This window comes from Gopherus evgoodei, chromosome 3 (assembly GCF_007399415.2).
Source record: "Gopherus evgoodei ecotype Sinaloan lineage chromosome 3, rGopEvg1_v1.p, whole genome shotgun sequence".
Classification (NCBI taxonomy): domain Eukaryota; kingdom Metazoa; phylum Chordata; order Testudines; family Testudinidae; genus Gopherus; species Gopherus evgoodei.
In genome coordinates this window covers 78,729,892-78,755,830 of record NC_044324.1, presented here as the reverse complement: position 1 = coordinate 78,755,830, position 25,939 = coordinate 78,729,892, and the positions used below count along the sequence as shown (strand labels likewise).

Sequence of the window (25,939 nt, the reverse complement as noted above, 5' to 3'; positions counted from 1 at the left end):
AAAATATGCAAGCACATGTTTTTAGTGACAGAAAATTTATTCTCTAATTTAGATATCTAGGGCCTGATGCTAAACCATTTACACCAAAAGGAATGCTCTGCCGCTGACTTCAAAACAATCTAGTCCTTACTGAATGTAAATCTCAAGCATCCAGGGCTTTCTTTCAGAATATTTTGTTTGTGAAATCTAATGATTCACCATTAGTACTTGCGTGGGATTCTCTCCTATGTGGTTGAATTCTACCTTGAAAAGTTACAAAGCAGCATAAACTGCTAATACACATTTTTACAGTCTGAACATTTCTCTTTTCAAAAGTACTGCCACTCTCTTGGTTAATAAGTTATTATTGGAAGGTTTCTCTCTTTGCAAATTATTCTTGACTTTTATTAAAATAAACAATTACGTACCCCATTGACTTTTGCAACGTCGTAATTGTAGAGAGTTCAAGATATAGTCAAACTTTTTTCTTAAATACATGGATTATGCACTGTAGAGGACAATAGATATTACTCGATTTACTGTGAATTAATAATGTATAACAAACAATGTTTTAGCCAATGAAAGGATAAATCATTATATTTCAAAAGTATAAGGAACAGTTTTTATGTCTTTCTCCACAGATGTTAAATAACCACCAAAACTATATACTTAGCATAGACCACTATGTCCTTGTGATTTTTTTAATGCATTCATTACTGTATGTAAAATGCAGTTTATTTAGAAACTCAAAAATGAGAGTCACCTTTCTTTTTATTTATAGACATTTCTGTGGTGCTCACTGTTAAAAACATTTTATGCAGAGTTAAATAGTAGCAGTAACTTAAACATTCCTGATTATTTTGTACTGCAAAACTCTGGTTGTCTTGTGTTAAAACCAAACCTGTGCTGAAAATTGCATGGTGCTGGACTGTTTTTGCCTGCAGTCAAATGAAACCCAGTTTCAATGTCAGATTGCCATTCCTTTTAGAGAGAAACAAAAATAAATGAGTCTTTTATTTTTTTTTTATTTTTGTAACTGCCTCATGCATTCTGCTTTGTATTTCTCTTGCTTCTTTTTCTATAAATACATTAGTCAAGAAAAATATTTTCAACTATTGGAGCCTATATTTAAAAGTTGTCCATTTTCCATTTTAGATAAGGTGCTGGTCAGTGTAGTATATGTGCATACTAAAAAGCCATGTACATTAATGGGAGTCTTTACATGTCTTCAAAGACCTTTGATTTTGGCTCTATTAACCCAAAAATCTTTTTGCTCCATAATTCGTTGTTTGATCTCTTTTTAGAGTGTTATATTCAAGGATCTCAAAGAACTTTGTTTAATATTAAGTGACCCCCTCAGTTCCCAGAATAATGAATATTAAAGATGGGTAAACTGAGACACAAAGCGATTAAGTGATTTGGCTAAAGCAAAACAGCAGAGCAGTGGCAAAGCCAAGAATAGAAGCTGGGCACTTTGGCTCCTTGTCCTCTGTTCTTTGTACACAGCTTCTTCTATCATTTTAATTACACAACACAAACCACAGCTATTTTAAAAGAATATTAAACTAATATTATTAGAGTTGCAAAGTCAAGCACTCAAAATCTGGAAAATTCCTGAATTAATAGGGTGACCGTCTGCCCCATTTTTAAAGGGACAGTCCCATTTTTTGAGGACTTTTCTTATATAGGCGCCTATTATCCCCCATCCCCATCCCATTTTTTCACAGTTGCTATCTGGTAACCCTATGAATTAAGGTTTCCTGTGCAACTTTAATTAAGCTCCCTTGTGAGTATGCATTATGATACAGTCTTTAATTACATGATTACAAGCTATTTTTTTCACAAGGCTTCTGTCTCATTCAGTTCACAGAACGGACAGGGATCAATATTTTCCATCATTGTTCAACATGTGGCATTAGGTCTTATTTATTGCATTCTATTCAGACCCTGCTCTGAAGACAAAATTAATAATTTCCTCATGGGCTTTTTATGGTGCTCATCACTATAGTATCTGAGTGTTTCACAAACATTATTGAATTTATCTTCACAAGATCCCTGTGAGATGAGGGGGTATTATGCCCATTTTACAGATAGGAAACTGAGGTACCAAGAGTAAAATCAAAAGTATCCACTAATTTTAAGTGCCCAATTTGACATACTGATTTTTAAGAGTACTTAGCATTATATAGCTCTCTATTTGTTCAAAGCACAGCCACCATTGACTTCAGGTACAGCTCTGTGTGCTCAGCACTTCTTCAAATCAGATCCCAGGGTCTCAAGTTGTGTACCCACCCAGAAAATGAGGAACACACAATTAGTGACTACCTGTGAAAAGTTTGGTTAAGGGCATGTCTACATTGCAGCTGGGAGGTATGATTGTCATACTTGAGATAGCACATGAAAAATAGAATGTGGATGTTGTGGCACTGGCAGCAGCTTGAGCTACCTGCCCTATCTTGGACTGAGAGGGTTGGGTGGAGTTGGGCTCCAGCAGCTGACCCAAGCTGCCACCAATGCTGCAAAATCCACACATTTAGCATGGTAGCTCGAGCTGAGCTAGTGTGAGTCTGTCTGCCCATGCTGGGAATCACACCTCCCAGCTGCAGTGTAGACATACCCTCAGGCCTAGTCTACACTAGGGTGGGGGGATCGAGCTAAGATACGCAACTTCAGCTACGAGAATAGCACAGCCGCCACTTCCCCATCGACTCTGCTTCCGCCTCTCGCCCTGATGGAGTTCTGGAGTCAATGGGGAGCGTTTTCAGGGATTGATTTATCGTGTCTAGATGAGACACAATACATCGATCCCCGATAAATCGATCACTACTCACCAATCTGGTGGTTTGTGTAGACATACCCTCAGCGACTTGCTCAACACCATACGGAACCCTGTGGGAGAGGCAGAGATATAATCCAGTTCCCCAGGGCAGCATTCAGCTGCCTTCATGACGAGACCAGGCTTTCTGTCCTGGTAATCCCTTGCCTCATTCACTACACACCTCCCAGCTTCTGCACAAATGAAACGAGTCTCCTTCACTACACATCCCTGATTACTCCCCATATCAGGTCTATTCTGTGCACTGAATGAGGGAGGGGTCTTGTGGGAAAGTAGTTTGTGATCACGTAATTAATAATGTTCCTTTAACATAGTTTTTGTGTGTAATTTCCGAAGTTATTTGCAATTACATAGTTAACACAGACATTCTAGGCCACTTAGATTTTGGAACATCTATGCTTGGTAATTTTTCACAAGGATGCATAAGAAGCCCAGAACACTGCTAGACTTAGAAGAAAATTGTGGTATTTCTTCAGTAAGAAAGGAATCAAAACCACCCATTTGATTGTTTGAAGTTTACTGAGTTGTTATTTATCAGTCTTTTTATGTAAAATGAACATCTGATGAGTGGGTCAAAGGGAGAATATATCATAATCCTTATGACTTTCAGCAAAGGCAAAACCATGGGTTCATAACTAAAACTGGCCTAGGACTGGTAACGTAATAAAGATTTGAGATTTCTCTGGTTTTCTCAGAAACAGAACACTATGAACTGCTGAGTCAAAACATTTATTGAAGTCACCAGAGTTACACCATGGATCAATGTGGTGTATTCTGTATGGTGTGGCAGAGCTCCTTCTCTGGCTTGGTGGATTCCATACTTCCTCTTAGGCGAGGGCTGGGGAATTCCTCTCTCCCTGGGAATTTCCCCACACCTCTGGGTTTACTGTCTTCACCTTGTCAGAGCAGGGGTTCCTCCCAGCCTTCCTGACAGGGGAGGAGAGCCTCTTAGTCTCTGGTAGCTCCTCCGGGTGTAGTGGCAGCAGGCCAGACACCCATTTCAGTCTCTCCCCTCTGGTGGGGTCTCTTTCCCCAAACCTCTAGGGCTCAGAAGGGCTGTACCTTGTTGGGCAGGGTTTCCCCTGCGTTTCACCTCTTTTCACCTGTGAGATGTTCCTTCTGGCGTTTGTCAGTGTCTGCACCATCCAGCTCTCCAGCTGCACACCAGCTCCCCACAGTTCCTATTGTGCATGCCTATCAGATTGGAGGGGAGGCTTTTAACAGGTTCTGGCAGGTCCTTGATTGGCCCCGTGTGTCCTAATTAACCTGGAGAAACCCCTGTTCAATTACCAGGGGAAAAGGGACTTGCTTATTCTGGGGCTGATATACCTGCCTTCTACTACTCTCCTATACCCCCTGGAGGAAGGGGGGACCCTATGGAGGAGGAGGCAAAGGGCCTAAAATGCTAGTGCACTCAGGTCCATGTCTTCCACCTCCAGGCCTTGCAGAGACTTCTTTATAGTGCAGGTAGCCAGGCATGGAGCACACTGCCGCATGCCTTCCTCTGCTGCCTCCAAGGGCTCCAATCTGACTGGCAGCTCTTCTGTCTCCATCCAAGAGGTCTTCTGCAAGACTTCTCTGAGCTGCCAGTCTTCTACCAGGACCTCCTCTGGACCTGGACACTGGTCTCAGCGACCAGATCTGTGTTGGCTACCGAGGGGATAGATCTCCTCGCAGAGCCCCTACTACACAATCTCCAGTTTCATGTGCAGATGGCGGAGTCTCCCTTGGTGTGCCAGAGGTTGGTCCTGGCAGAAGTCACCAGGATTGGAGACCTCCTGGACTACGACCAGGAGGACTGGATGGATCCCCTAGCACTAGGTTGGCACATGGGTCTCTTCACCCTTTGGACACCCCAGTGTGTACTTTGGGAGGTTGAGGCCACCTTACTGTCTTCTTCTTGGGTCTACCTCGAGCGGGTCCTGCAAGAGGGCACTCCCCATCCACCCCTCACCCCAGGCCCTCCAGATCTTTCCATCCTGCCCCATTAGCCTCCCCGTCCCCCTCCTCCCCAAACCAGCTACGTGCTCTGCAACCGGTTTGCTTCCGAACCACGCTGAGAGAACAACTGTACATGCTTGGGCTCCACACGCTTCATTTCCCCACCCTTGTGTCCTGCCCGGACACCAAGTGGCGGGACCTATTACCAGCTCTGGAGGGTGGGGAGCCCCAGTAGGCCAGCTTGTATTCTACCCTAGTGTGGTTGCCCACCGGAGATATAAGCTGATGGCTACTACAGAGAGCCATGAGCATGGGCGTGTACCTGGCATGGTTCACCCCATCCCCGAAGTCTTCCCTTTCTGTGGTGTGAGGGAGACCCTGGTGCATATGTATCTTCAGTGCGCCAGGTTGCAGCCTCTTTTCCGGCTCCTCCAGAACCTCTTATTGAGGTTCTGGCTGCACTTTTCCCTGCACCTGTTTATTTATGCACACCCTATTCGTGGCCCCACAAAGTCAAGGGACCTCCTTGTGCACCTCCTCCTGGCCATGGCCAAGGTGGCTATTTATAACACCAGGAAGAGGAGGTTGGCTGAAGGGGAGCTCTGTGACTGTAGGGCCTGTTTTCGTTCCTTTTTCTGCTCACTCATCGAGGCAGAGTTCCTCTGAGTGGCATCTGCTGGCTCCTTGGATGCCTTTGAGGAGCAGTACGCGCTGTCTGGGGTTCTCTGCTCAGTGTCCTCTTCAGGTTCCCTAGTTTTGACCCTTTGACCCCCACACCTGCTCCTGTTTTTTTCTTTGTTGTCCCCTGAACTTAGTTGAGTTCTGGGCTCGGTAGCTCCTCCCCAGGCTGGGGGAGGGGCTTTTAGCTGTGGGCGGGCTTATGCCCACCCACTTCCCAGCACCCAACAGGGCCTCTCTCTATAGCTGTCTAGCCTGACCCCATCACAATAGATTACACACAATACAGTAAAAGACAGGTTTGAGACATTCTTTTGGGATATAATGATACTGAGAGTTTGGTACCACTGATGTATGGGGTTTTTTTCCTACCAAATTTGACATCTGTTCCTTGAAGATTCTCTTAGATAACAGTCATCGATCATGTAAATTTGACCTGTCCTGCAAGTACACAGGAAATAACTTAATACTAGGGCTGTCGATTAAGAGCAGTTAACTCACGCAATTAACTAAAAAAAAATTAATTGCGATTAAAAGAATCACGATTAATCGCATTGTTAAACAATACAATACCAATTAAAAATTATTAAATATTTTTGGATGTTTTTCTACATTTTAAAATATATTGATTTCAATTACAACACAGAATACAAAGTGTACAGTGCTCACTTTATATTATTATTTTTATTACAAATATTTGCACTGTAAAAATGATAAAAGAAATATTTTTCAGTTCACCTCATACAAGTACTGTAGTCCAATTTCTCTATCATGAAAGGGTAACTTACAAATGTAGATTTTTTTTTGTTACATAACTGCACTTAAAAAAACCCCAACAGTATAAAGCTTTAGAGCCTACAAGTCCACTCAGTTGTACTTCTTGTTCAGTCAAACACTAAGACAAACAAGTTTGTTTACATTTACGGGAGATAATGCTGCCTGCTTCTTATTTATAATGTCACCTAAAAGTGAGAACAAGCATTCACATGGCACTTTTGTAGCCAACATTGCAAGGTATTTACATGCCAGATATGCTAAACATTTGTATGTCCCTTCATGCTTAGGCCACCATTCCAGAGGACATGCTTCCATGCTGCTGATGCTCGTTAAAAAAATGTGTTAAATTTGTGACTGAACTCCTTGGGGGAGAATTGTATGTCTCCTGCTCTGTGTTTTACCCACTTTCTTCCATATATTTCATGTTATAGCAGTCTCGGATGAAGACCCAGCACATATTTATTTTAAGAACACTTTCACAGCAGATTTGACAAAACGAAAGAAGGTACCAATGTGTGATTTCTAAAAATAGATATAGAACTCAACCCCAGGTTTAAGAATCTGAAGTACCCTTCAAAATCTGAGAGGGACGAGGTGTGGAGCATGCTTTCAAAAGTCTTAAAAGAGCAACACTCAGATGTGGAAACTATAGAACCTGAACCACCAAAAAAGAAAATCAAGCTTCTGCTGGTGTCATCTGACTCATGATGATCAAAATGAACATGTCGGTCCACTCTGCTTTGGATCATTATCGAGCAGAACCCATCTGTCATGATATAAACCCCCCACTCTGAACCTTAGTGTCCAAAAGATGGGGTACCAGCATGAATTCCTCTAAGCTTAACTACCAGCTTAGAACCTGTAGCGCTGCCACCAACCAGGAATTCCAGTGCCTGGTACACTCTGGTCCCCCCCAAAACCTTGCCCGGGGACCCCCAAGACCCAGTCCCTCTGGATCTTGACACAAGGAAAGTAAACCCTTTCTCTCACTGTTGCCTCTCCCAGGCTTCCCCTCCCTGAGTTACCCTGGAAGATCACTGTGATTCAAAACTCCTTGAATCTTTAAACAGAGAGGACAATTCACCTTCCTCCCTCCTTCTCTTTCCCCCTCCCAGACTCTTCCTGAGAGAGAAAGTAATCCTGACACAGAGAGAAATTAGCCTCTCTCTCCCCCTTCTCTCCTTTCTCCCCACCAATTCCCTGGTGAATCCAGACCCAGTCCCCTGGGGTCTCACCAGAATAAAAAAACAATCAGGTTCTTAAACAAGAAAAGTTTTTAATTAAAGAAAGAAAAAACAGTAAAAATTATCTTTGTAAATTTAAAATGTAATAGGTACAGGGTCTTTCAGCTGTAGACACTGGGAATATTCTCCCAGCCTAAGTATACAAGTACAAATTAAAATCCTTTCAGCAAAATACCAATTTGAACTCCTTTCAGCCAAATGCACATTTGAACTCCTTCCAACCATATACACTTTTGCAAATAAAGAAAACAAACATAAGCCTAACTGGCTTTATCTACCTAGTACTCACTATTCTGAATCTATAAGAGCCTGTATCGGAGAGATTGGAGAGAAACCTGGTTGCACATCTGGTCCCTCTGAGCCCCCAGAGTGAACAACAACCAAAACTAACAGCACACACAAAAACTTCCCTCCCTCAAGATTTGAAAGTATCCTGTCCTCTGATTGGTCCTCAGGTCAGGTGACAGCCAGGCTCACTGTTCTTGTTAACCCTTTCCAGGCAAAAGAGATATGAAGCAGTTTTGTTCTATTAACTCTTACTTATCTGTTTATGACACCATCATTTGCATGGATGCATGTCCTCTGGAATGGTGGTTGAAGCATGAAGGGATGTATGAATATTTAGCGCATCTGGCATGAAAATATCTTGCAATGCCCGCTACAACAGTGCCATGCAAATGCCTGTTCTCATTTTCAGGTGACACTGTAAACAAGAAATGGGCAACATTATCTCCTGCAAATTGTAACCAAACTTGTCTTTTCTGAGCAATTTGGCTGAAGTAGGACTGAATGGACTTGTAGGCTCTAAAGTTTCACATCGTTTTATTTTTGAATGCAGTTATTTTTTGTACATAATTCTACATTTGAAAGTTTAACATTCATGATAAACAGATTGAACTACAGTACTTGTATTAGGTGAATTAAAAAATACTATTTCTTTTGTTTTTTACACTGCAAATATAAAGTGAGCACTGTACACTTTGTATTCTGTGTTGTAATTGAAATCAATATATTTGAAAATGTAGAAAACATCCAAAAATTATTTAAATAAATGGTATTCTATTATTGTTTCAGTGTGATTAATCACGTTTAATTTTTTTAATCATCTGATTAATTGTGATTAATTTTTTTAGTTGCTTGATGGCCCTGCTTTTTGCACATTAAGTAGAGCCCTTGAAGTCCCGGGACTACATAGATGGGTAAAAATACAGGCATATGTGATTATAGGACAGGGGCCATTGTTTATAAACAATTTATCAATCAATATAACTATCCACTGAAATTTAATCCTATGTGTCTATTTCTGCATCTGGAATACTGTGATTCAGTGACATTCTGTATGTTTACCTCTCTACCTGTGCTTTCCTTTTCACCCCTCAATTACCATCTTCAACAGCCACAGTTGGAAAAGGATGGATACTCTTTTTTCCAAATGCTGAATATGATATTAATGTAAACAAAACACTATGGAAACGGAGTTTGATTTGAACTTTTTTTAGCTGAAAAGAATTGGCCAAGATTTTCAGAAGTGCCCAGGGATTTTGGGTACTCAACTTGAAACATCTAAAAGGGGCCTGATTTTCAGAAATACCCAAGTATGTGCTTGGGGCTGGGCAGCCAAAAAGTGAGGTGAACAAAACCACTAGTGGGTTTTGAATATTCTTTCCTATTTGTTTCCATTGCTGGGAAGGCTTTCTAAATTGATGTTCTTAGCTTGAAATGCATGGCCAGCTTCAAGTGGAAATGAAATTATTGTTGGTGGTACATTTTTTTAGAGTAAATTACTTTCCAAATTCTCATTTAAAGCAAATTGCTCAGAAGAGTAATAAAGTTAGTGTATGGGAAAGAAGATTACTAAAGGCAATGATTAATTTAAAAAGTTAAAATTTTGTGAGTATTGTACACCTTAATTATGTTTAATCAACCTTGAGTTTCATTTCACCGTGGTAATAGCCATGAAGAATTAGTTACAGTACCCAATATTAGTAATGTGCATTAGATACTGAAGTATTAACTACTGCTTGGTATCAGTATAGTACAGTAGATACTGAAGGAAACCAGAGGGCTACAAACCACAAACCATCAGCATGCTGCAACACAAGCCTCAGCATATGCTCTATTTGTATGTGGCTCTCGTTTGGGTTGAACAAGGTCAAGGGCATGTAGATGGTGTATCACAAAACATCTTACAACTACAAAACAGCATTGCACCCTGGAGAAAATAGCAATTGAAAAACAAAAAACTCAATGGTCAGAGAGACACAGACACATGCAGTTGGCAGTGATGTCAACAGAACCACAGTTTGAATGCTCGATTCCTCCTTGAACCCAAGTACAGTTCAGATCATAACATTTATTCATCTGGCGCGATTAACATAGTGACTATTTCTTTTGCACAAATGCTTGTATTTTCAATAATAATATAATTTACCATTGTACAGAACTTTGTATCCCTAGATCTCTCAGCGCTTTTCATAGGATGTGTTGAGAGCACAGACTAGTACTTGTGAATGGCAGTGGCATCAAAGGAACCAAGTTCTGAATGATATTTATACCATTATTCCCCCATTTGGGTCGTATCATTGTAAACTGGGAGGTGAAATGGCTTGCCCAATGTCACACAAGTCAGTGGCAGTCAGTAATGTCTAAGCCCTATTCCTTCCTACCATCCTTTGTCTGTATAATTGTCTGTATAGATCATAAGTTTTCCAGGGCTGGGATCTTTCCTCCAGTAGAACCTGTAAAGCTCCAAGTACACATTTAGTTCTGTGGTTCTCTGCCGTGATCAGTGGCCAAAAGGCATTTCTAGTGCTGAAGGCTGAGTGTAGCCACTGTGCTGTATCCTTGCACTCAAACATACTGGCCCAGTTCTGCTCTCACTTATACAGATGCAGCTCCCATTGATTTCATCGTAATGATGGACAGTGTGCAATATACTGTTTGCTCTCACAAGCCAAAGATAACCTCATAACTCATATGTGGCAGCGAGTGAAGTGAAGCCAAGACTGGGATATGCAAAATCATTCCTAAAGCATGAAAGTAGAATGTGAACTTCGTTGCCTGGTGTAACACCCATACCAAAAGACAGTTTCTCTGCAGACAAAGCATCCTTGTGTGAACTTTATTTAACACTATAATTGTCATTGGTTTTGCTGTTGGTTTAGCGTCTGATGGGTGTTGGGTGGATAAGGAATGCAGGGTCAGGACCACAGTAAATGAGGTTTGATTTACTGATAGTTTGCAGGATCGGTGTGACGATTAGGGACCAGGAAGAACAAGGGGTGTAAACCCCAAAGAATAAGCAATTGAGTCAACTGATTGTATACAATATTATTGTACTATGAAAGGATATTGAATAAGGTCTTTTATGAAAGCTGGTGATTAATATCATTGTGAAATGTATGTATGAACACTATATGAAGAATTATAGATACTAAGATTATGCTTTAAAGTCTGTGACCAAACAAAGGGGGAAACAGGTTTTCTCCCTGATAGAAGGGAAGGCAGCAGAAACCTCATTTACATACAGATCAGCTGGGTGGCAGGAAATCAACAGGAAGGGAAGACCAGCAAGAGGTCATCCTGACTCTGGGGACAAAACAATGAGTTTTGGAAAATATTAGCAGAAGCCTTTTTGTCATCCATCACTTAGGGGACATAGAGAATTGTGAGCCTGTGAAAGCTGGATCCCCTCACCTGAAGGAAGAGGATGCTGGTAACTTGATATAAGTAAGAAAACTGCTTAAGCAAAAATTGTAACTTGTTAAGATGAAGTTTTGTCCCAAGAAAGTTTTGTTTGTAACCATACCAGTCTCTTTTCTCTTGCTGTGTACCTCTTAAATCTCTGTTCTTTGTTAATAAACTTATTCTTGTTTTATTAAAAATCATCCCAGTGCTGTGAATTGAAGTGGAGTGTGAGTCTTTTGCTAACCTAACAGGCTGATGTGTGCCACCTCTTTGGAGGCAGCTAACTTCATAACTTCCATGAGTTCCCAGTGAGAGGGGCTGAACTCTGCAGGGAGACGTCCCTAGGAAACTCGAGAACTGAAGTTTACTGATTGTTACCTTCAAAGCAAGGTTTGAACTGACACAGAGCTTAGCAGCAGCAAAGTTCACTCGTGCTGAGGCAGAGCCGAAACACAGGGACTCACAGTTCTGGGTGTCCTAAGCAAGACATCACAATGGGTATTACACAATATCAGGAACAAACCATATTCTACTTTATCTGCAAAGCATACTAAGAACTTGAGCAACAGCATTGATAACAAAATATTAGCACATATCTTCTTCCCATCTAAAGATTCATAAAAAATCTTGCAAAAATTATAGTTAAGGGTCACAGACACCAGCTGATCCAGGATATGTAGAACATGTGATAGTGAGCAGTGTGGAATACGCTTTTATTTGCAATGTCAGTGCCCATGAACTGCCTTTGGATTTGTTTCTGTCAGCTACTGGGGAACTGATACAGTTTTCCACACATTCTGAAAATAAAATTGCTCCCATCACTTAGGGGTTGAATTCTCAGGTGGACTGCAGCAGTACTCCTCACACCTGAAGGCAGGCACAAAGATGGCTGGCTGTCCTCTGGGGTCCTAGAGACAGAAGGGGATTGAATTGGTCACTCACATTAATTAGAGAATCCTCAGTGGCACTTCAGCGACACCCCCAACACGTCCCCTAGACTGAGGAGCTCTGAGGGGTTTATTAGAGCCAGCTTAAAACTGCCCAGAGATTCCCTCAACAGGAAATGCTCAGCTGACTTTACTATGTGTAAAGGAGAGATTACATTTTGAATGCCAATCCAAAATAGTTCTTACAGATAACCATGTCCTTTTTTTAGTACATTCTGCTCCATTTTGCATTTAGCTTCCACTGTACATCTGTAGCTGTATGTACCACATCCAGTGGTGGTGCAGACATAGCCTTAGTCTGGTGCACTTCATTGCATAGAAAACCAGGAGATACTGATCTTAGGGCTGCGGGTCTGCACTACGGGGAGATTGATGCTGCTGCAGTCTATGGAGCAGGAGTTGATTTAGTGGGTCTAGTGAAGATCTGCTAAATTGATGGCAGAGCACTCTCTGGTTGATCCTTGTCCTCCAGCTCCCTGAGAAGATTAAGGTAAGTCAATGGGAGAGCGTTTCCCGTCAAAGCAGCGCAGTGAAGACGCTTGGGTAAGTCGACCTAAGCTATGTTATTCACGTAGCTGGAGTAGCGTAATTTGGTTCGACTTACTCCAGGAGTGAAGACAAGCTCTTAGTATTTCTTTAGTATTGGACTTACCAAGTGTGGTGTCCTCTCCAGCTCTCTGTACCTGTTCTGGAAAGGTAATGAGGCCTTTATTTAGCAGTTTTCAGAAACTGTACTGGAGACCAGGGAGGTATTCAGTGACCATATTAAACTAAAATCATATTAAGAAACAGGGCTGCCCAGAGGATTCAGCGGGCCTGGGATCTTTGGCGGTGGGGGGCCCCCGCTGCCGAATTACTGTCGAAGCCCTGGCATTCCTGCGTCGGGTCCTGGGGCGGAAGGACCCCCCCCACCACGGGTATTTGGGGCACTTCAGCGGTAGGTCCCAGAGCGGAAGGACTCCCCCACTGCCGAATTGCCGCCGAAGATCTGACACTTCGGCAGCGGGTCCTGAGGCAGAAGGACCGCCCTGCCACGGGTCTTCAGGGCACTTTGGCGGTGGGGGGGTCCTTCTGCCCTGGGACCCGCTGCCGAATTGCTGACGAAGACCCAGAGTGGAAGAAGCTCCGGGGGCCCAGGCCCCGTGAGAGTTTTCTGGGGCTCCCAGAGCGAGTGAAGGACCCGCTCCAGGGGCCCTGAAAAATTCTTGTGGGGGTCCCTGCGGGGCCCGGGGCAAATTGCCCCACTTGTCCCCCCGCCCCAGGCGGCCCTGCTAAGAAATAGGTAATAGGCATTGCTATACTGCATCAGATCAATAGTCCACTTAGACCAGTATCCTGTCATGACAGTGGTCAGCATGAGATGCTGTAAAAGAAGGTGCAAGAAAAACCAATAATAGACAGTTATGAACTATTCTGTGTATAAAGAATTTTTTTTTTTACCCTATTAGTGATTGGCTTATGCCCTGGAGCTTGAGGGCTTATATTTCAAATTTTTTTAGATCTCATCCAATGTAGCCCTGGAAAATTCTTATTATCCATATAAATGTCAAATCCTTTTTTAAAAATATTTCCTTGTTTTAGTTTTTTTATTTTTAATCCTGCTAAGCTCTTGGTCTCAGTGCTATCTTGTGCCAATAAGAATATAATTCTGACCAGTATATATACATATATATAAAAATAAAAATAAAATTTGGCACTTTAAAAGGGCCACTTCCAAAAGCCAAGAGCAATTGTGAGCAAACACTGGATTTATTCCTCAACTCAACCAGAAGTTACGGGCTTGATGCAGGAACAACCTGGTGAAATCCTATTGTCTGCATAATGCAGGCAATCTGACAATATAATCACAACAGTCCCTTCCGGCCTTAAAATTTTTGCATCTGAGTTCCAAGGGTGCTGTGTCTGTGGGGTTTTTAAAAAATCCTTTTGTCAGTTTTAAATTTGTTGTCTTTTAATATCATTCAGTACTCCCTTGTTTTAAATATCTTGAGAAATGTAAATAGAGAACACCCAGCTTATTTTCTCTAGTATTCTTTGTTAGTATTCTCTGTTTTCTATAACTCTGCAATGTCCCTTCTTTCTCAACAACTCACTAAAGTAAATGGCATCAGTTTTTTCAATCTGTCCTTATGTTGGGAGTCTTTCTATGCCTCTAATCATTTTGGTTGTGTATCTCTGGACCCATCTATTTCTGCTTTATCTGTGTGAGCTGGAGTGTCCAGAATTAAATATAGTATTCCAGGTGAAGGTGTATCATTGACTTGTATAGCAGCATTATAATATTGTCAGTATTGTTCATAACATTCTTATACAAAACTAATATTTTGTTTGCTTTTTTGGTTATTCCTTTGATTACTCACATCTTTTGAGTAGAAGGTTTTCATTGAGCAGCTCTACAATGATGCTCAGGTCTTTCTCCTGAGTGGTTAAAGTTAATAAGAGTTAGTACTGTGTATGAATAATTATGATTCTTCCTCCCAGTGTGCAGTACCTGAGGAGCATAGGAATTGCCTTACTGGATCAGAACTGTGGTCCATTTAGTCAAGTATCTTGTCTCCAACAGTGGCTGACACAGAGGAAAGTTCAATAAACCCTGAAGTAGGCAGTTATGAAGTAACCTTCCTCCAGGGAATGTTTCCTTCTAACCTTTACCAGTTACTGTTTGGCTTTATATTCCTATCAAAACTCCTGTTTGTTAGAATTCTGGTTATTCTTCTTGTTCATATAAATGAATCTTGTTAAGCTCTTAACCTCAATGGTACTTTGTCTTTGTGTTATGAGGCTAAGTGTTCCCGATCTACTTTCTCTAAAGCATTTATTTTTTGTATACTTTTATCATGTTTCCTCTTCTCTACCTCCTTTCAAAATCTTGCATGATATGAAAGTTTTTCCATGCCCTTAATCATTCTTGCTGTCCATCTCTGATTTTGCTGTCCTCTTTTTGTGCAATTAACACAATATCCCTAGTGATGCTGTACCATTGATTCATATACTGCAAAAAGACAGTACTGGACAGGATCTATGGTTGCATGCAAGAAATACTAGGTGATTGGTGGATGCCCTGTGCCTCCATGGAAGAAGTTTCTAAACATGGCATCCAACAAGCAGTCACTTGTAAAATTCCTCTGTGAATATATGGTTCAAAAAGCACCTGAGAATATAGAAGCACATCCAGCACATGCATTACTTCTCATTGGGGACTTTTTCAATAGCAAAGTAGCAAATTCCGTCATCTATAGAGGCACTGAAGAAGCCCAAGATTTGTACAGTACTCAAGAACAAGTGCACACAAGGATGCTTCTGTATGCTCTATGTGCCTATATGACCGTTTGGTCTTTCGGTGTGAAAGAAAGCATAGTAATTAGGTCATCTGATACAGATGTTTTGGTGCTTGCTGTTCATTCCTTTTAAAAAATGGAACACATAGATAACACATGGATTGAGACAGGGACCATTCCCAGGACAATTGATAAGCATCGCTTTATACCAGTGCATGCAATTTGTGACACATGCACACATGACTTCTGCAACATACTTCCAGGATTAACATTAACAGGATGTGACTCTGTGTTATTCCTATTTGGTATTGGAGGAAAAATCTGTGTTTAATATTGTCAAAATAAAGGGAGCCTACCACTTGAGAGAGCTTGTCAAATTGGGAGAAAGTGATGGACAAGCCACAATTTCTGCAGCAAGGAATTTGATAGCAGTGGTGTATGACCAAAGCAAGAAAGAAAAGGAGACCCACAAAGACCCAAATTGCTTGCACCTCAGTCAATCCATCAAAAAGGACACGTCACTGGCCTAATTCCCATCATGTCAGGACAGTTTTGAAGATCATGTCAGAAGAACATCCTGGCAAACAAAGGCTTGGATGTCTTCACACATAGATAAACTAGATATTGAATCACCTTTGCAACAAGGATGGGAAAATGTGGATCATGAACTACATCCTATATTCTTCAAGGGTCCAATGACATCTGCGCTTCTACAAAATCTTAGTTGTATCAGTAGGGGTCGGTGCGCAATCAGCTGTGTCTGTAGTCAAAACAATGTTCCCTGTACAGAACTGTGTAAATGCCAAGGCAATGAAGACTGAGGTAAGCCATTCATAATGATGAAAAAATTGACGATGATGTTAACTAGAAATGTCACCAGCACTATTACATTTCAATGATACTTGTATAGATTTATTGTTAGGTTTTCTTTTACATTGTTGTTATGCTTTGAGCTCACAAAGAAATCCAATTTTATGTCATGCAATAATACATAGAGTCATAGAAATATTTTCATTCATTTCTGGTAGTTTAAAATGATCATTTTTAAAATGCTGATGGTGTCACTGTATATCCCTGTTTCTTTGGTAATAGCACCACTTGACAGCTCCACATCATACCTCACCTTAAAATAGACATAATAAGATTTCAAATGATGTATGATGTGCATGTATGTAGAGAGGAGTACATTAAATTAATCAAATTAATGCTGTCTGCTGCTTGCCTAAAACCAGTTTCCGTGTGCCACTGTGCTACCCACTTTGTTTGGTTGTCCTGAAGTTCCTCACCAAATTCTTTAATCATGAGTAATTTAATAATTTCAAGTCAACTACAAATTTTGCCACCTCTCTGTTCACCTTTTCTACAAGTAATTAATAAAGGTGTTGTACAACACTGGTCCTAGTACAGATCTTGGGCCACCCTATTGCTGACCTTTCTTTGTTTCTGCCTCTTAACTAGTTACCAATCCATAACAGTATTTTACACCTCACCCCATGATTGCTTAATTTCCTTAATACACCCCTTTGGTGAGAGACTTTATCAAAGGCTTTTTGAAAACCCAAATCAATTTTATTAGCTGTTCTCATTAATTTGCTATTTTGTTAACTTAAAGAACTTTAACATATTAGAGAGATGCACCCTTTTCTTTTACAGAAGCCATGCTGGGTTGGCTCTATCATATAATGTTCATCTCACTGTTTAATAGTTCTGTTTATAATTATTATTTCAGCTAATATATCCCCAATGAAGTAAGGCTTATAATTCTCTAGATCAGCCCTACAGCCTTTTTCAAAATAGGTGCAACACTTGGTACCCTCTAGTAGCATAGCTGATTTTAATAAGAGTGCAACTCAGTTAACACCCATGGAGTTGCACACATCCGTAACTGAGCACAGACTATTGGCCAGTGTTTCCAGCTGTTCATCATCATGCCCTTATTAACTTTGTATACGAACAGATAACACTAGTATTTAATACACATGCTGAGAAACACTTCTACCCAGAGACCTGATCCTTACTGATTTCAATGGATTATTCATGTGTTTATTTTTAAGGTCTGTTTTTGTTGGAAATTCTCATCCTCATTTGGTATCTTTTTTTCTTGCATTCACTATTGCCAACATAGAGTTCTAATTCCTCCACTCAAGTTCTGCCTCTACCAGCTAATGACCCCCCAAACAAATGGATTTAACTGTCCTGCCTCACCCCTTTTATTTTCTTAGTGACTCTCTGATCATTAATTGCAGCAGTATTTAGATCTTATAAGATCTCACTTTCAGGGCAAAGGGGTTCAGAGATCTTAATTATTCTAATCCTTCCTCTGATATTGATGTGGAACTGTTGTGATTGCAGAATCGGATTTTCTCTTAGAGGTGCATGGGGCAGTTAGCTGACAGGACTACAGCTGAATTCCCAGCGTATGCTGGTTGGTTAATTTTTTTAGCCCTTTATTCAGGGGCTTGTTGCTATCTCCTTACTGTGGTTCTAGATCGTGGTATATTCCATTATATCTGAATGAAAAATGAATTCATTATCTCATTTGCTATACAGGGCAATGAAGTACTAAGAATTAAGGTGGAGTTCAGGTAGAGAGAGAACAATGCAATACCAATACCCTGGAGGGAATGGAGTGATTTTATTAAGATAAAGTACTAAGGTTTATGGGAAACAAGCTTCCCCCAATCCACACGCCCAGCTCCCATTGGTGCAGTGGACTCAGAGCATCATATGACAGTGCATAAATATAGTCCAAAAAAAGTGAATCTACCATAATGTCACCTTGATACTCTATGAAGTGTTGTTGTAGCCACGTCGGTTCCAGGATATTAGCGAGACAATGTAATATCTTCTATTGAACCAACTTGGTGAGAGAGACCAGCTTTTAAGTTACACAGTGCTCTTCTTCAGGTCAGGTGTAGCTTGAAAGCTTGTCTCTTTTACCAACAGAAGTTGATCCATTAAAAGATAATACCTCACCCACCTTGACAGTGGGCAGACCTGTTTGAAGTCCAAGTCACATCAGTTTAGTTTTTAGATCAAACCCTATTTTTACTATAGTCAGCACAAAAGAAACAACGTAGCAGCAGAAAAGCAAGTGCTTCCTAGCCTACCTTGAGCATTCTCAGTAAAATTACCTGCTACACTCTCATTCTAGAATCCTTTTGACAGTAATGATATCTGAAGTAGAAAGAGCACAGCATGATTCTCAGAGACCGTGCTGAAGTTGCAGGGCTGGCAGCTGAGAAAACCTTGTTAGACTTAGAAATGGACATTAAAAATATGGCTTTGGACTGTATGCATGGTAATTCCATGCTAGTAGCTGCAGCACGGCATCCCTGTCTCTTCCATGCTGCCTCCCCCACCACCATGCCCAGAAGTTGTGCTGCTCTCATGGTAATTCCAGCAGTGGGGAGCTGCTCAGACAAAACTACCATGCATATTGCTACTCCTTAACATCACATGGAAACCAGCAAGACAAAATAACTCTCATCCACTAAGGTGTCATCTTTTTAGAGTAACTTTGGGTACAATGATTGCAGATCTGGAGTGACAGGCAGCCATATTGTTCATCTTTTACAGCCACATCTATAAGAAGAATCATGACATAACCAAAACTCGGAAAGGAAAAACAGATCAGCTTCTGAGAGTCGATGACCATGATTTTACCATGAGGCCAGCTTTTGGAGGTAGGAATATTGTTCTGTCTATTTTTCACTTCATTTGTTTTGGGAAAATATCTCTGAGCCAGATTGTTCTCTCCTACCTCTGTGTAAGGTGGAAAGAACCCCAATACCTTCAGTGGGTACTCCAAGGTAACTGTAGCAGACTTTGGCCTCCAGTACCTCAGGCGAACAGACAGACTCCTTTCTATAGTTAAGCTCTCCTTCCAAGTGCTTCCAAGAGCGTGGATCTGGACCTTTTCTTAAATGATATTTCATTCTGCTTGAGAGTTGTGTCTAGAAGGGAAGAACAGCTACAGTTATTAGTTGGATGTTTATTTCTAGTTGTGAAGAAGGCTAATGTTGAGCTTCTGAGTTGACATGATTAAATCATAAAATAATTAAACAGATAAATCATCAGCCACTTCACTCTGCATGCTCACAGAAGAACCAGAATAGTTTTGTCAAGTTGTAAACCTGATTTCTCATAACTTTGTACAACAACATAGGAGGAGGAGGAACCAAACCCACGAACACCTTTCCATCCTTTTCCCACCCATCAACCACAAGAATTTGCTTAGGAGCCACCCTCTTGATTCTAAAGGATGATCCCTGCTCACTACTCCAGAGGTAGATCATGGCAGCAGTGGCAATGTCAGCCATGACATAATCCTCCCAGTAGCTGGCTCTAGCCCAGAAAAGCTATGTGGGAAAAAGAAGAAGAGGTGAGGGGAGAAGCTGCTACAGAGGGCAGAGAGCTAGTTCCTGCCACCATGTATCAGGAGCCAGCAGATCAAAGATGCCCCCTCAGTCTTCCTAACAGACAACTGGGTTCTGGAAAGCCTATCCTGTCCTCTTTCAAGCAGCTACCAGGCTAAGGTGACCACATGTCCCTAAAAACTAGGAATGTTCCGGTATTTTGCCCTGCTCCACTGCTCAGACTGAGTCCCTAGCCCTGTAAGTCAGCATCAGTCCTCCGCCTCCTTATGCCAAGTCCTTAAAGGAGGGAGATCAAGAGGTAAAGGTTTTTAGCTGTAGAAGTTCTTCTGTAACTGCTTCTGGAACAGCAACTTTTCCGGTTATCTGTTTTTCTCCTGCTTCCAAGGAGGAAGCAGTGGTGTAAAACACTGGCTGCATGCATGCAATGATGTATCCCCTCTGAAGACTGGCTTCAGTGATTATAACAAGCCTATTACTTATCTATAGCTACAGGAGTTCTCCTTTAGCTCAAGCACTAGAGGGCTGTGTTTTGGTGCGGAAAGGTTTGGGTTGGATGGATCCCCCTATTGATGAAAATGAAAGGGCAGAAGTAAAATGCTAAAACTGGAAAAAATAAGCCACTTGGGGTTGTGCTGCTAATGACCCTCCCAGAAGCAGGGCTGCCCAGAGGATTCAGGGGGCCTGGGGCAAAGCAATTTTGGGGGCCCCTTCCTTAAAAAAAATTGCAATATTATAGAATACTGTATTCTCATGAGGGCCCTGCCCCACTTGCCCCCCCACCCCCCGGGCAGCCCTGCCCAGAAGTGAGGAGGGGAAGTTCAGACACTCATGGCTGTGTGAACTGCCTTTAAAATGGAAACACACTGTACTGATAATTTAGGAGGAAGGGGCCAGGCGTTCCTTATACAACATGGCACATTATTACCAAAGGAAACAAGGATAAAGAACTCCAGCATGGATGTGTATTTACCACATGCTCACATTAGACCACACAATCTGAAAGGCTGTGCTGCCTGTAATCTATATTCCTATCTTGCTATGACTGCAGTGATTGGCAATCTTAGCCGTATTATTCAGCATTATATTAAAATGTTATTTAAAAGTCCAAAAGAAAGTAGACAAAAATGCGTTAAGTAAGGTTGTATTCCCAAAACAGAATGCAAAATGGCACTGTAGGATCCATGTTTATCTCCCAATGATTCCAGATCAAATTTACTCAGTTTACAAGTAATAGTTCAGGATACACTCAGCCAGCAAATCTATTGTATAAGAAGATGCTATATTGTAACTCGGTTCAAAACCTGAAATGAGTACAGAATGCAGCAGCCCATTGGTTAAGTGAAATATGTCACTGTGAGTACATGACCTGGACTTCTGGAACTGACTGGCTGCCTAGAGGTTTCTTAATGGAGTTGAAAGTGTTGATTTTGACCTAAAAAGCCCTACATTTACATTGCCTGAGACCTGCCTAGTTGAGTGTTGCCAGCTCTCATGATTTTATTGTGAGTCTCATGACATTTGCTGTTTTACTTAAAGCCCCAACTTCTGAAATCATGTGTTTACATGAGAATCTCTGCTTTCATGGTGAAAAAAGCCGTAAGCTTCTAGTCACTGTGGTAGCAAAGAAAAGCACATGATGCAAGTGCACTCTAAAGGCTCAGATACTGGAATGCAAATAAAAAAGAATTAAGCATCTTTTATTGTTAAAAATCTTAGGATTTTCAAGCTAGCTTCATGATTTTTGAACACTTGAAGTAGACAGTACAGCACTGGCTCGCGCTCTTATGATACTGCTACAAGTGTGATGAAGAGTAGGGCTTGGCTTGGAATCTCCTTGTTTTATACGAGAGGGAGCAGCTGGTGGGGTATTCTCCTGAGACAGGCCCTCTATTTTGGGATCCATTCTCTTCACTTGGTCTGAAATAGCCTGAATCAAGTAATCTTCAGGAGATGTTCTTTCTGGTGGGACTGCTATGCATTTGGTGTGGAAGGTTCTTGAGGAGGCTGAAGGACAAGATTTTGTTGTGCTGAAGTTCTAGGTTTTATGGGACCTGCTGTTATTGTTCTATTGTGTTTTCTTCTGTCTTTTATTGTATTTTTAATATTTTATCTGTGTGCCCAGAGCCTGAGAGAGGTGTCTCTTTGTATGTTTGACACCCAAATAAATAAAGGCATGTTTACATTGTCATTCTTGTAACTTTAATACAGTGTATTTTAAATATTTTGCCCATTTTAACAGAGTATTTAAAAAAAATACAATCTTTAGGATCCTGCAAAATCCTAAAAACCTGAAGCAGTCTTTGCAAAATCAGTTACTTCAACCCAATGTTCATCAACTTAATGAGCAGACTATTGGAAGTTGCATTTGAAGACATTTCAGAAAATTGCACTTTCAGCTTCAGAGATGAGATTTTGAAAGCATCCTGGCGGGAGGTGGGGAATGGGTGGGGAGACCATGTTTCTGTAATTTCTGCTGAAAAGAATGACATCTCACAAAGGCCTTCTTTGAACTAGCAAAATTGCCCAAGACTGACAATGGTTGTCAGCAAATGGGTGCAGCTGAACAGGATTTAACTGTGCATGACTAAGAACTAACCTTGGCAACAGCTTAATTGTATTAGACTATAGGCTATATTAGATTATATTAGACTATAGGCTATGTACACAAATCAAATGCAACCAGACAAGCTGGATCTTTTAGGTTCCTGTGGTATCAAAAAAAATCTTGTTGTGTATATTTCTAGTGCTAAAATAAATCATATAGAAAAAGATTAGGAGTAAATTAACTGGATATATTTTGTATGTAATAAGCAACAAAGAGTCCTGTGGCACCTTATAGACTAACAGATGTATTGGAACATAAGCTTTCATGGGTGAATACCCACTTCATCAGCCCGCATGACGTATTCACCCACGAAAGCTCATGCTCCAATACATCTGTTAGTCTATAACGTGCCACAGGACTCTTTGCTGCTTTTTACAGTTCCAGACTAACACGACTATCTCTCTGATACTTTGTATGTAATGTTATACATAATAAAATCATAGGGCCTCATTCACCACAGCATTACTCCAACCGAGTTATACCAGTGTAAAACTGAAGTCAATGGGGCCTGATTCTCATATTATTTAAGGCCCTTTTGTACTGCTCAGGGAGTATAAAGGGGCCTTAAAGATGGGTGTAACTGTAACCTGTGTTCACTGTAAGGCCCCTTTACACTTCCAGAGTGTTGTAAAGGAGCTTTAGTGTAAAAAGAAGCAGGTGAAAAAGCAGAGTAACATACTCTGAATCAGGCCTGTAACTTTATGTTCCAAATGAAAATGACTGTCATCTCAGCCAAAATCCACAGGGAATTTCACGGGGAACCTAGGCAGTAGTATTAGATTGTAGTGAAATCATGTGTCATGTCGCATGTTTGTAAAACCTGAGAAAAATGAGCAAGAGTTATATGAGGAGAGACTCGGGAAGAATATTAGAAGGAAGGTGAAGATCCAAGAGAAGTCGTCACTGTAAAGCACTAGAGCAGACGTTATGTAAACTGTGTTATTAACAGCACAACTGTCATAGTTAAGTCTTGCCTGATGTCAACCCATTAGTGACAGCTATTGGGTAAAGTGATAGTGATAAAGATTGTTGCTTTACTAATGTTCTATGCAGCCTCCTCCCATCCTAAAATAGATTGCATTTGTTCTGACCCTTTTGGAGTTATCTCCATGCCAGTGACCTTGCTCAAGCCAGCAGATGTTCAGGTATTATTTACAAATATTAATACTTAAAGATTATGTAAATGTTTTAGTTGTGCTCTCTTCTTTAAACACCCATTTTAAGCATTTCATCTATGATGTTTCATATTTTACAGGGAGCCTGTGAATAAGCAGCTTTAGTTGATACTCAAAATAGCTGTACCTCCTTTGCTGAGAAACAACCTAATGCTTTATGTTATACTTATCCATATAGAATGTCAACTAGATCTTGCTGCACTTGTTGAATAACACTTTTATCGGCACCTAAGGACAGCTGGGTGAGTGAAGGCATAAATGGCTCACATAGGGTTAGTGTCAAAGGTTAGGGTAAAACTCACTTCTTCTGCAATGATAATCTAGCAATAAAATGGGAAAACACACAGACAATCCCTCCTCTCTTCCCCCCAGTACAGTGATACTCAACCTACTGAATGTAGCCTGTGTCTGAACTTGATTGATTGTATCTGTTTTAGGGCTAAGCCCACATGCGCTGAGCACCCACAGTTTTGTTTGTCTTTAATGCCTCTCGAGACCAAACCCATAGACTAAGAGCATATGTTGCCACAGCATTGTTAGTTCAAGGCATAACTTGAATGTTAACCCTAACCCAACTCCCATCTGCACACACAAATCTCTAGCTCGAGGTAACTGTGGCTTTATCACTGAGCTAACTGATCTGGCTGGGGAGGGGCAGAGGCCGAAGTTCAAGTGCCACTAAAGCTCAAGTACTAGTGGGGCTTCAGCTTAAGTTTCTTGAGGCACAGACTATGGAAGGACGCGGTTTACCCAACAAAAAATAAATAGGAGTTTATAGGGTGTACAGAATCACCAAAGGCTGGTCTGCAGCTCAGACACATCGGATTTTATACTGTGGCCTCCCGGTTTTTTTTTTTTCTTTCATGATTTGAGCAATTGCCCTGAGTGCCTTCCATTTGTGTCTTTTTAGTCTGTGAGCTCTTTAGATCAGGCTCTGTCCCTAACTACGCTTGTACAGCACCTAGTAGAATAAGGCTCCTACCTTTGTGGAGGCCTTTAGTTACTACCACAGTATAAATAATAATAAAGTGTTACAACTCCTTCTCACTCCTCTCTGAACCTTATTTGCATAGCCATTATTTTGGCCTCAGAATGAGACTTAACTTACAAAATGCATGTCAGAAAAGATGTATCAAGCTGATTTTAGTCACCCGTGGAATTTTCATCATCACAGTTCACTGCTGCTATCTCATTTTAACAACTGAAAAGCAGGTGAAGAGAAGGAGACTGATATCAAAGAAAACTGACAGACTCTGAGCTTTTGAACTCTGTGGCAGAGTCTGAAATTAAAGGGAAATGACAAAATCTTCATCTTGGAGCTGGCAGAACAGCAGATTGCAAATACTGACTTCAGACAACTTCAATGCAGCCCACTCCTTCCTATCTTCTAAGGCGTTCAGTAGGATTATATCCATAAAAAAAATCACAGTAGCTTATATCACATGAGTACCCAGCACAAAACTCTTCTATTCAGAGAACTGGCCTGAACCTTGTGTCTTCTAAACTGCATCCCAGAGAGGGTGTTTTATACAACAAGATGTCCCAGGATGTGAGTGAGACCCATAGAAAAGGAGCTCGAGACTAATCTGAAAATGTCTTTCGGTCCTCCAGAGTTTTCCTTCCCAAGTGACAAACCAGGCTGTTATTGGCTCTCGGCTAGGCAGACCCGATATTTCAGTAACAATTCCTTGGATCACAGCCCAATGCCCTGGGAATAAGACACCTGAACTTTCCCTCGCTTCTTTCAGATTCACCTACAATGAGGTGCTCCATATTTTTTTACCTACTCTTCAGTGAGTTCCATTCATTATTCAGGTTGCATACCACTTAGGCCATTTGTGATGAGGTTCCTGTTTGAATCTGTATTTAGTAGTTGGACTCCATCAGGATAAGAAACTGAACCAAAAGCCCAGATCTGAACTTCCCCAAATTTTGGGTATATTCAGACCCAGATAAGAACTTTGTGGTTCAGGCCCATTTTCGCTCTTAAAAAATCTGTGATACAAATGTCAAATGCTGTGTTCTGAGCTATCCTACAAAAGTTTTGTTCTACTCCAAGGATAGCTCCAGCATGACATCTGGAAGTCTGCCTGGTTCCCATTCAGCAGTTACTGAAGTATGGGCCTCGCTTTAAGCCTGTGAGTAGTCCCATTGAAGTCAGTGTTCCTGTGCTTTAAGTCAGGCATGTGCTTAAGTAGCTTCCTGTATCAGGGCCTATATATTCAGCAGTCAGAGAAGATACAGTGGTGTGTTTTAAATCTGATTCAGTTGCCATATACCACAGTCTTTAGCATTACACTGATCAGTTTGGAGACGGGAGATGCTGAAACCCTAAATTGCAGTAAACACATGCAGATGCTGGAAGGTCAATCTCAGTTATTTTTACCGCTGTACATTAATGATTACTCTTGAA

The 25,939-nt window shown here is 41.1% G+C and overlaps 2 protein-coding genes across 4 annotated transcripts in view; one reads left to right on the top strand and one right to left on the bottom strand.

Moving 5' to 3' along the window:
* The window catches only part of GABRR2 (gamma-aminobutyric acid type A receptor rho2 subunit), a 61,697-nt gene that overhangs the window by 1,178 nt on the left and 34,580 nt on the right, over positions 1-25,939 (top strand). The window contains exon 2 of the mRNA XM_030555918.1: positions 18,947-19,053. Coding sequence (XP_030411778.1) covers positions 18,947-19,053 — 107 coding nt within the window. The remainder of the gene's footprint in view (positions 1-18,946; positions 19,054-25,939) is intronic.
* PM20D2 (peptidase M20 domain containing 2) overlaps positions 18,287-25,939 on the bottom strand; it is a 242,824-nt gene continuing 235,171 nt past the window's right edge. For all 3 annotated transcript variants that reach the window (XM_030555925.1, XM_030555924.1, XM_030555926.1), the window contains one exon: positions 18,287-19,323. The gene's annotated coding sequence lies outside the window, so the exon portion shown is untranslated. The remainder of the gene's footprint in view (positions 19,324-25,939) is intronic.